This window comes from Podarcis filfolensis (assembly GCF_964270895.1).
Source record: "Podarcis filfolensis genome assembly, chromosome: Z".
Lineage (NCBI taxonomy): Eukaryota > Metazoa > Chordata > Lepidosauria > Squamata > Lacertidae > Podarcis > Podarcis filfolensis.
Window position 1 is genome coordinate 18,406,674 of NC_139617.1, and position 10,598 is coordinate 18,417,271.

General features: G+C 47.0%; 1 protein-coding gene across 2 annotated transcripts in view; it reads left to right on the forward strand.

Moving 5' to 3' along the window:
• Positions 1-4,747, forward strand: part of MID2 (midline 2) — a 205,356-nt gene extending 200,609 nt beyond the window's left edge. For both annotated transcript variants that reach the window (XM_083595956.1, XM_083595957.1), the window contains exon 10: positions 1,455-4,747. In XM_083595956.1, coding sequence (XP_083452082.1) covers positions 1,455-1,857 — 403 coding nt within the window. In that variant the 3' untranslated portion in view covers positions 1,858-4,747. The remainder of the gene's footprint in view (positions 1-1,454) is intronic.
• Positions 4,748-10,598: the final 5,851 nt, after the last annotated feature.

Sequence of the window (10,598 nt, forward strand, 5' to 3'; positions counted from 1 at the left end):
GGGCACGGTGCCTGGGAGGAAGAAGGAATGAGCCTGTCTCCCTCCCGTTTACTCGGAGAGCTGAGTCCCCAGGCTTATAGTCCAGGCATAGATTGCTGGTTTATTGTGCCCATCAGCAAGGAACCTGCTACTTTCCTACGGCCCTGCCAGCCAAGTCCCCTTTGCAACACCTGCGTAGGGGCAGCAGAAGCTGTTGGGAACTGCTCTTGCTTTGAAAACGCATACCTCTAAGAATGCCGTTTTCATCAAGTCTCTTTCGCTGAAGGGCTTCATTTAAAAACACACGTCGGCAGCGAGAGCAGCGCAGGCTGTGTGTGTACTCTTCCAGGTACGTGAGCCTCGGTGCTGCTCACTCTGCGCTGCAGGGAGGGAGGGCACATATAATTGAGCCAGGGAACGGCTGCTGTGATTCAAAGCGAGCCTCGGGGCATGTGTCACACAGAAATGCATTGATCAAAGGCACAGTGGGGGGTGGGCAGGGGGTGGACTTGCATCTTCCAATGGTTACCACTGAAACATAGTCTCTCTCTCTCTCTCTCTCTCTCTCTCTCTCTCTCACACACACACACACACACACACACACACACACCCCAGTTTTCCAATTGAATTGCCCTCCTCTGAGCCAGCAGCCATTCTTCTTTTGTCCCCATCCGAAACAAAAAACGCTGGGTTCTACCTGGTTGGTCCATGGCCAGAGAACCACTTCAAATTTTGTGCAAGTCCATTGTTTACACTTTGCTGACTTAAGGGCTGGCTTCTCATTGCATGTATTGTCACTGAGCCTTAGCTAGGTGCTTCAGTGGTAAGTTTGATCAATGGGTTTTGATTTGTAACCTGCCTACAAAGGCTTAGAGTGGGAAAGGACTGCAGCTCAGTGGCAGAGCGTCTTCTTTGCATGGAGAAGTTCCCAGGTTCACTTACCGGCATCTCCAGGTAGGGCTAGGTGAGACAACAACAGTATAGTTGGATGAAAGCGAGCAGCTTATTTGAGTTGCACGATTGAGATGGTTCCCCATTTTCAAAAAGAGAGTGGGGATTTAGAATCTGGTCTTCCCTGGTTGAAGTCCAGCACCTGGGTTGCATGCACTGCATATATTTAAAGCACGTGACTTCTCCCAAAGAATCTTTGGAATTGTAGTTTGTTAAGGGTGCTGAGAATTATAGCTCCATGAGGGGTAAACTGCAATCTCCAGAATTCTTCAGGGGAAATAATATGGTTTAACTGTATGGTGTGTACACAGCCTTAGACTCTGTGCCAGACTGATTGAATTGATTTAGACAGCAATACCCTGCTCACTTACCTGGAGGTAAACCAGGTAACTTGAATGGGCTTACTTCTGGGTAGACATGGTTAATTTTAAGATTGCACCACCAGCCCATGACTTCCAGTTCTTATCTCTTGTTTCAGCTAGTCTCTTGAATGCCACTGTTTGTTTGTTTTTCTGCCTCTCCAGGTATGCAATTGGCATCGCCTACAAATCGGCCCCCAAGAATGAGTGGATTGGCAAGAACTCCTCCTCCTGGGTCTTCTCCCGCTGCAACAACAACTTTGTGGTGCGGCACAACAACAAGGAGATGCTGGTGGACGTTCACCCGCAGATGAAGCGCCTGGGCATCCTCCTGGACTATGACAACAATGTGCTGTCCTTCTACGACCCAGCCAACTCTCTCCACCTGCACACCTTCGAGATATCTTTCATCCTGCCGGTCTGCCCCACCTTCACGATTTGGAACAAATCTTTAATGGTCATATCAGGTCTGCCCGCCCCAGACTTCATAGACTACCCTGGGCAGCAAGAATGCAACTGCCGACCGCAAGAGTCCCCATACGTATCAGGGATGAAAACCTGCCATTGAGTCAGAAAGGCCCTTCCCTTCCAGCCCAAGCCTCAGGAACTTCTGTGCAACTAGGCTGGAAGGTGGGCTTCTGCTTCCTATCGTGGTGAGCAGCATCTTGCCACACTGGGCTAGCTTATATCCCAAGGAAAACCCACCTCTTTGGCACACCCTCTTGGAGGAGTGTGGGTGGTGTTTCGTGAACTGGATTTTGTTTTTGTTTTTATTTGGTAGCACTACTGAATTTTCTCCGATGGGAGTTGGCATGCCTTGTTCATTTCTGGTGGGGAAAAGGGTGTCATGGCAGGGCTTTGGGTGGGTCGGTCCCTTCTTGGTTGCCAGGAAGTTGAAAAGCAAGACCCCTTTTTTTCTTTTTTCTTTTCTTTTTTCTTTTGTGTGGAAAGAGTGTTCTTGGAACACCTAGTAGTTCCCAGCCCGCCATTTTGAGAGGGTGCCAAACAGAATTGGAACCCAAGCTGTTACCTAGAAAAGACAAGATTGTCACACATATTTAGCGTCACAGGTATCTTAGAGATGGGTCGTGTTGCCCACCTGCAGGTGTTGCCTCCATGCGTTTGGACTGTGTGTGGAGGAGGAAATGGGACCACAGCTGATATACCCACTCACAATACTATATACCTGAGTCTGGGAACTCAGCACATGGTCTGCAAAGGGCCATAGGCCTTCTACGCCATTGGAGCTCTGATCACGTGAGGACCTACACAAGTACTGCTGAGTTGGCTCCTCAGGCCTTGCACTGAACATGCATAAGGCAAGCACCTCCCTGGGGTGCACCATTTCAGGGCCGGAACCAACAAGCAAAGTCCTACATCACCCAGTGATCTGAAAGAGCTCTGTACTGAGGATAAGAATCCTGTGGCTCTGCAGAAGTTGGTGGATGACAGCTCACAACATCCCTGCCCATGCTGGCTGGGACTGATGGGAGCTGGGATCCAACGACCTCTGTGAAGCCACAGTTTCCTCATCACTGTGATAAAAGACATGGAGGCATCATCTGCAGAGGATTATTGTATAAATGGAATGTGTACATGCTGGAAAGCCTTGGCGAGTTGCAGCAAGTCCACGCATGTTCACCCCGAGTAGGCTCTGGTGATCCCATGTGGCATTTTACTGGCAGATTTATTTTGTTCCCTGAGCAGAAGTGCCTTTCCTGTAAGGGTTTTGTGAACGTATGAAACAGTCCATAGTATCACAAGGAACATGCTACGTTCAGAAAAGGGGTGGCGCAGTCCACGAAGCCTGAAAGACCATGACTACTGTGCCATATCTGGCTTCTGAGATGCAGTGGTGTCTCCCTTTGCTCCCTGGACAACAGGGACTCTTTCAAGCATCTGTCAGTTGAGTTTGGCAGGAGCTTCATCACAGGGAAAGGGGGTGGTTGTTTTAAAAAACCCGCGCACATTTAAAACATAAGAAGGAAAGTTTAGCGCACACTCTAGTCCAGTGGTTTACTTGTTAATATGGGATCCCAACTGGTAAACACTACTTCTTTGTCCAGTGGCACCTGCTTCTTTCAAGACCATATCCTGTGTGTAGCAAATGTTGTCATTGGCTTTCAGTCTGCAGAGAGTATCCTAGAGCCTTTAGAGCACAGCCAGGAGCTCCTTGTTGTTTCCAGAGACGTTGTGCCAGATGACACAGTGACCCAAAGAAGGGGCTTTGGGTGGGAATTCTAGGCAAAAGCACTGGATGGAGCAGAGTGAAAGGTATTCCCCCTTTGCCCAGCGTAAGCGGAGGGAAGATGGCACTGTTTATGCTTTCTTTTCGGGAGTGGCTGGTGTTGGTTCTGTGGCCTGTAGCAGTAGAAGAAAGCAATCAAATCCTAGGAGTGGAATGTACAGGCTCAACTCCTGTCAGTTTCAGACCCTGTGCCCAGCAAGTGGGTGGCATTCCTCTCTGCGAAATCGGTAACTGTAAGATGGTAGCAACGGTGCTTAGATGGCCTTAAAGTGGGCTTAGTTAAATTTAGTTTTTGTTGCCTCAAGGCTACTGGCAGGATCCTGAGGCACGCTCTTGTGTTTGCTGCTGAATTTATCTGCCACGTTCACAAGGCATGACTGCCTTTCAAGTTTTTCTTTCAATTGTATTATTGATATGGACCTCAGCTTTAAAAACAGAGGTGTTTTTTGTTTTGTTTTGTTTTTTGTTTTGTTTTGTTTTGTTTTGTTTTTTGTTTTGCTTTTCTTACTCCAGAAAGGAGACCTAGAGCATTGGTTTTCAGCTGGTGGGTTGAGATTCCCTTTTGGATCTGATCTAAGATGGGTCAGAACAGCAGCACCGGTACCATGCAAATAAATGACAGTGTATATAGATATATATAGATTATTATTTTTTGAATCCCCAAATGCATGTTTGGGTTAAGATGGGTCCTGGGTCTGGAAAAGTTGAAGACTACTTACCTAGGGAATAAGTGAACCTAGAAAACACACACACACACACACACACACACACACGACCGCCAAAAGAAGAAGAAAAGAATCCACATTCCCATAATGATTTTGCATTTAGAAATCCAGGATCACCTTCCTTAATGCTAATATATAGTTCTTCTTTTATCACCTTCAATTCCATGGTGCATGGTTTTGCACAGAATCCAATAATCTGGCTTGAATTTCTGAGTATCTCAGCTTTCTTTGAGAAAGGGGGATAAAAGGGTAACTAGCCACCAAATAGTAGTCACAGAAACATTTGAAAGCATGGGAGCAAAAAAAAATCTACAGAGATTGCCACAATTTGAGAGATAGAATACTCATTCTTGGCTTTTCTTTCTCTGCCGTGTGTCCTCCAATTGTGCTTCTGGACCACAACAGATCCTCATGTCTCCTTGCGTTACCCACTTTCTGGGAACATTCCCCTCCCCTGCCACACACACACACACACACACACACACACACACCCCAAAAAGAAAAGAACACCTTCTGGAAATCCCCAGTGCTAGGATTGAGCTACTAAAGCTGGGACATTATGCAAGATAAGGAAGCGCTCTGTTCAAACGTAATAATGCATTTGCATCAAGAAACAGCACAATCTAAAGTCAGAGTAAATTATGCAGAGTTTGTGGGGAGGGAGTTGGATATCTTATCTGAACAGCAGCATCTGTGCTGGGGGGTGTTCCACTCCTCTCCTTTTCATCCATCCCCTGAAAATTTTCTTTTCTTGAAGGGAAGAATTTGCTCTCTTTCCCTGCCCCTCCCCTTCTACTGTGTGTTAACACAATATGGCGTTCCAGGTGTGTGTCAGGCATGGTGGGAGGAGTGAGTGTTCTGTTTGCCAGCAGGCCAAGTTGGAGGATTCAGGAGTGACCTCCAGCTCATCCATCCTTGGCTCCCAGGGGGAATGGATTAGTGACCTCCCTAAGATAGGATTGCCATACACCCGGAATTTCGCAGACATACCTGGAATACTGCATTTGGAAGCTCAACAGCTTTGTCAAAAAAGAAAGAAAGAAAAAGCTCAACAGCAGATTTTCACTTTTTGAAATATGGCAATCCTAACTAAGGCAGTACCACTTTGGAAGGTGAGTCCATGGACTAAATGCTCCTCCATACAAATTCCCTGGATGTGCACAAAAAATGTGCCAGAACTTGTCTCTCTAACATGCTTGTTTTGGTTTTTTCTTTTGGTTTTGTTTTCTTTTTGTTGTTTTCTGTTTTGTTTTGTGGATTGCCTACCTGAGGCCCACAGTATGCAGCTCAGACAGCAAGCAGCCTGTCACTGCAGTGGGGAGAAGGAATTATCTGCCCAGTAAGAGCAGATTAACACTAAAGGCCTTTACAGGAAAAGATATGCTTTAACATTTATTTAACTTTTTTTGTGAAAAATATGATTAATCAGACCGGCAGGTTTCCCGGGTTGGGGAGGGGTTTGGGGGAAGGGAGAGTCATCCTAAAGAAAGCCCCAGTCTGTATTTTGCTTGGTTTTCACAACCTCAGTGAATGGTTCTTTGTGCAGAGGGGTCGTGGTGGATGCAGGACTCCAAACATTGGACTCCATCAACCTCAGAGCCAATGGTCTGGGATGATGGGGTGGTGTCAAGCAGCATTTGGAGAGCCACAGCCCCCTACCTAAACACTAGAGCTGCTTTAATGAAGGCTTGGGCTTACAAGAAAATAGGCAGTGTAGATGACTGCTGCTGTAGATAATGCATGCTCTAAAGTCAAGAAGCGACCAGTGATGGGGGTCCTGACATGACCTTTTGCAATCTGTCTGGACTCTTTTGTACTGCCAGTCTTCCCTCTGCCATCCAAGAGGCTTGATTCCCTACATCACAGGCACTTTTATCTGGGACCCCATTTTGGTCATTCTGTCCTTCTGCCTCTTTTGTCCATTGCAGCATCTCACAGCCCATGCAGCTGCTCTTGGGGTTTTGACTGTGAAGGCCTTAGAGCGTCTCCAAAGGGTCCACCCCAGGGCCTCGACTGATTCCAGCTCTTGGGGCAAGCGGGGAATGTTTTTCTGAAGCTGGCTGCTGTGGTTGCAGTGAGGGATGCTTTTTCATCAACTCTGAATTGCCTGTGCTAATGGCAGTAGGGTGATAATAGCTTCTCCTGGGAGCAGGAGATCAGAACGAGCTGGAGCGCTTCCCTTGCACAGTGTTTTCTACATCTCTTAAAGAGTTTTTGAGGCTGGCTACTTTAATGAAAGCAGGAGAGCACAGTGCAGCTGCAAGCAAATGACACCTCCCTTGTCATGTGTTGGGAAATTGTGTTTCTGTGTGCAAGCATCTTTGGGAAATAAACATCTGCTCAGACCACTGGTGAGAAGGAACAGGCTGGGCGTCTGAGAGCATCACAAGCCAGTCACACAGGCATTTGCACCCTGACTTCCTCTTTCCTTCTCCAGCCAAATGCAGTGAGAACAAATAAAAATCATCACCTGGTGCTTCAAGATAGAAATCTCTCTCTCTTGGAGTGCCTGGTCACAACATTCCAGCTCAAAATGCCTGCATGTGTGGCTGGCTGAGGTTGCGGTGACAGGGCGGGCTTGTTTTCTGATCGCCCCAGCGGCACTGATGAGGACTACCAGAGAGGGCACATGGCCTCCATTAGGGGCTGAGCACAAGGACCATTTAGCATGGCACTTGATCAGTTTTTCACTGATTAAAGTGGCACTGGATAGAGCCAGTCTTCTGGCAGGTAGCAGAAGGGAAGAGGCAACGGGTGGTGATGGCTGAGTGGTGATGCTTATGACTTTAGTCCAGCTAGTAGGAAATGCCTATTTCCTTTGCCTTGTCTGTTGGGATCCAAGCTGCAGCTGTGTTTTCTACCAGCAAATATATGAGGGAAAGGGAAAGGTACCTGCGTCTTCCTCCATCACTATTTTAGCAGTGTGCTCAGTTTGGGGAACTTCTCCAGCGGCTTTTGGCTTCATAACTTCAGGCCAAATCTGCACCATGCATTTAAAGCATGTCGTTTCCCCTAAATAATCCTGGAAGCTCTTGATTACCCCTCCTCACAGAGCTAGTTATTAGCACCCTATAGTTCCCAGAATTATTTGGGGGGAAACCATGTTAAATGTGCTTTAAATGTGGATGCAACCTCAGTCCCTAACAGCCAGCCTGCGTGTTAATTGCTCCACACCTAACATGTAGCATCCTCTTGATGTGGAAACACCCAGTGGTGATTATGAGAGAGTCTGTGTCCATGACAGAAATCCCTGTGACCAGAGGGCTGTGTACTATTGGCATGGGGGGAAAACTATTGCATGGAATTTCCATGTAGCAGAACCACTGGAAAGTGACTCATGCTATTGATCAAGCAGTGCATAGCCCACTCTTTAGGGAGCTGTCTGATTGGTGGAAACAGCCCAGTTTTAAACGCGAGACAGCATTCCCCCCCCCCCCCGGCCAATAGCAAAGCCCTCAGTGCTTCCTGCAGTCATAACATGGTGCACTTCTGCATTCAACCCCTGCTTACTTTGGTGGGGTCAAAGAAGTGAAGTAATTTGGAGCCCACTTAAAGAGCTCTTCCCTGACCCCTGACCCTGTGCTGCACTTGGCTACTTGTATCATGTTAGCTGCATTGTAATCTGATTTTGGGGATGTGGTGAAATTTTGGTTACCGTGAAACCTGTCGGACTTTCTTTTCATATGTAACATAATCGGGGGTTTTGCAGCTTTTTTGTTAATGTGTATATATAAAATATAAATATATATATATATATATATATACATAAAATATATAATATATATGTATACGTTCCAGGTGTGTCTTTGTGTGGAGCAGAACATTGGGCATTTGGGCTAAATTGTGTGGTTATATTTCGGGTGCAGACATTTCATCCCCTGATGGCAAAAGGCATGCCCAAGATTAACCAGTGTTAAACGTGACGGTGTGGACACAAACACACACACACACACACACACGCCAATTGGTTCTCAGCACTTCCTGTGTTCTTCTGCCCACTCCATGTTGGTGGGATCAAAGAGGTAAATGGACAGGTTTAAAGCAGCTTCCTAAATATCCATAGCATCCTTCTTGTTCCAGACTTCCCATCCCCAGATCAGAGCAGGCAACTAGGAGTGTCCTCAGAGCACCAAATATTTTTCCTTCAAAGAGGTCTTAGTGAGTCCTTAACTCTTAGTATAGGAGTATTGGGACTTTTCTCATCAGTGAGCTTTCCCTGGAGTACTCTGCAAATTTCCTTCTCCCTTCCCTCCTCCCCTCGATATTTCAACTATTACGCTGCTGTCGTGGCTGCTGCCCCCTCTCCAGCTTCTAATGAGGAAGAGGGGGTCCCAATCCAGCTCCATCAAGCCTCTGCCAACCCCTAGCCACAGTCAACATCTGCTAGTATCCAAACAGGAGGAATGATTCAGAGGCCTCTCTCGTGTTAAAATCAACAACAACTCTGGTTTTTTTCATGCTGGCTCAATGTGACCTGTGGCAGCACAGCCTATTTTGAGCATGTCAGAAGGGGCTCCATGTTTGGCTTGATGCAGAAGAGCTGCTAAATACTTAAAGGGCACAATGCCCATGAGACAAATTTGCATGTACTATTTTATATGATAGATGTTTCTGGGAAAATAATATGGTGAATGCCTGGGGCAGTATGTCCCCAACTGCTCCATATGGCAGAGTAAAATACACACACATACAATTAAGTTTAAAAAAGGAGAAGGGGCAAGAGATTTAGGGCCTGCTGGATAAAGCTCCCTGAGCCGCCCTGTTTTGATGTACGCACATGTAGAATTCCTCTGCAGGAGAGGGCATCCACCTGCTTCCCCGCTTGTGCTGAGAAGCTCTACATTGGTACACACATTGAACTGCTCCTGACATGCTTTGGATTGTAGAAGCACAGCAACCAAGGGTGAGAGGGTGTTGGCAGTAGCAGCTGTGTGCAAGGGAAGCAGCGCTTACGTGACCTCCCATCACTGGAGTCACTAGTCCTTTCTGTCAGAGGTGAGGTGGTAGGGATTTTGGCACAGTGCTCCCTTTCACATGTTTGCACCATGCACTTCCCACCCCATCAATTCTCCCTCCTAGAACATCGCAGTGATGGGACCTTTAAGTATGTGCCACTGCCCCTCCACACCAAGCGCTACTGGGTGCAGGGCTAGCCCAAGCACACATCCCGCTCACATACAGGGGTGTGTGGTTATCTGAATTCCCCTAGCATTGATACCTGAAGCTGTGTTCTCTGCCCACCTTAAGAAAGGCTTGCAGAATTAGCCCGAAGACATATCTAGTCCAGCATCCCATCTCACGCAGTGGCCAACCAAGTGCCCCAGGGAAGCCCATAAGTAAAGTGTGAGGAGAGCTGCTGCTGCACAAAATTAGCAACTCAGGGTTGCTCAAAGTGATCTCTTTCTGGGTACTTTGAAACTTACAGGATGGGTGGGAGGGGCAGGGAAAGGATATGTCTCTCCCAATAGATGTTTCTTTTAATGTGCTCTCCATAGCTGGATCGTAATTTCAGAGAAGCTCCTCATATAAGAACAGAATGAGGGCAGAGGAGTCGTTTTGGTCTTCTTTTTCGCAAAGCCTAGTGTACATTTTCACACATCAAGACATGCTCAAAAATCCTCACCACCAGTCTCGGAGCCCTGTTCATGCACACATAGGAAAGCCACAGAGGAGAAGAGGGATTGGATCTTGCTGGCAGAAACAGCCTACATGCAGGCTTACCTGGAGACAAGAACAGGTGTAGGTATGTTCCTATGGGAAGAGCTCTGCCTTTCCCTCTCTTCTCTCTTGTACTGACACATGTACAGCCTCAAGATCAAAAGATGTTACACACACACACCATTTCATGTTCCAGGGGGCTTATTTGCTATTCTTGCTTTACTTCCATGCACTGGTTATTTGCATCCGTGTTTTTGTTTAGTGCTTTTTTAAAAGGGCTTTACACACAAGAGGAAGAGACAGAGAATGTGCATGGGTTTTGGTTACACTTTCACAACCTCTCGCAGAAGGAGGGGCATTTGGAACCATGACTGACAGAAGAGCCAGCCTATCAACAGGGTGCACAGCCCTAGTCGGAGGACAAGAGTAGAAAGTTTCTGGACTGATGCAGGGGTTGGTCAGCTGTGCAAATCCATCTCGCTTGTAGCACAAAAACAGGTTCCACTTAAGCTTGATCCAGAGGGAAAGATGATACGTTTCATAGACATATTGAGTGTGCCTCCATCTCAGACTTGCCACTGAAATGTACATTACTCCATGTATCCTTCCTTGATTTCCTGCTGGGATGAAGGTGACTAATGGGTGCCCAAAGATGGGCGGTGTCACTAAAAGCTTTTG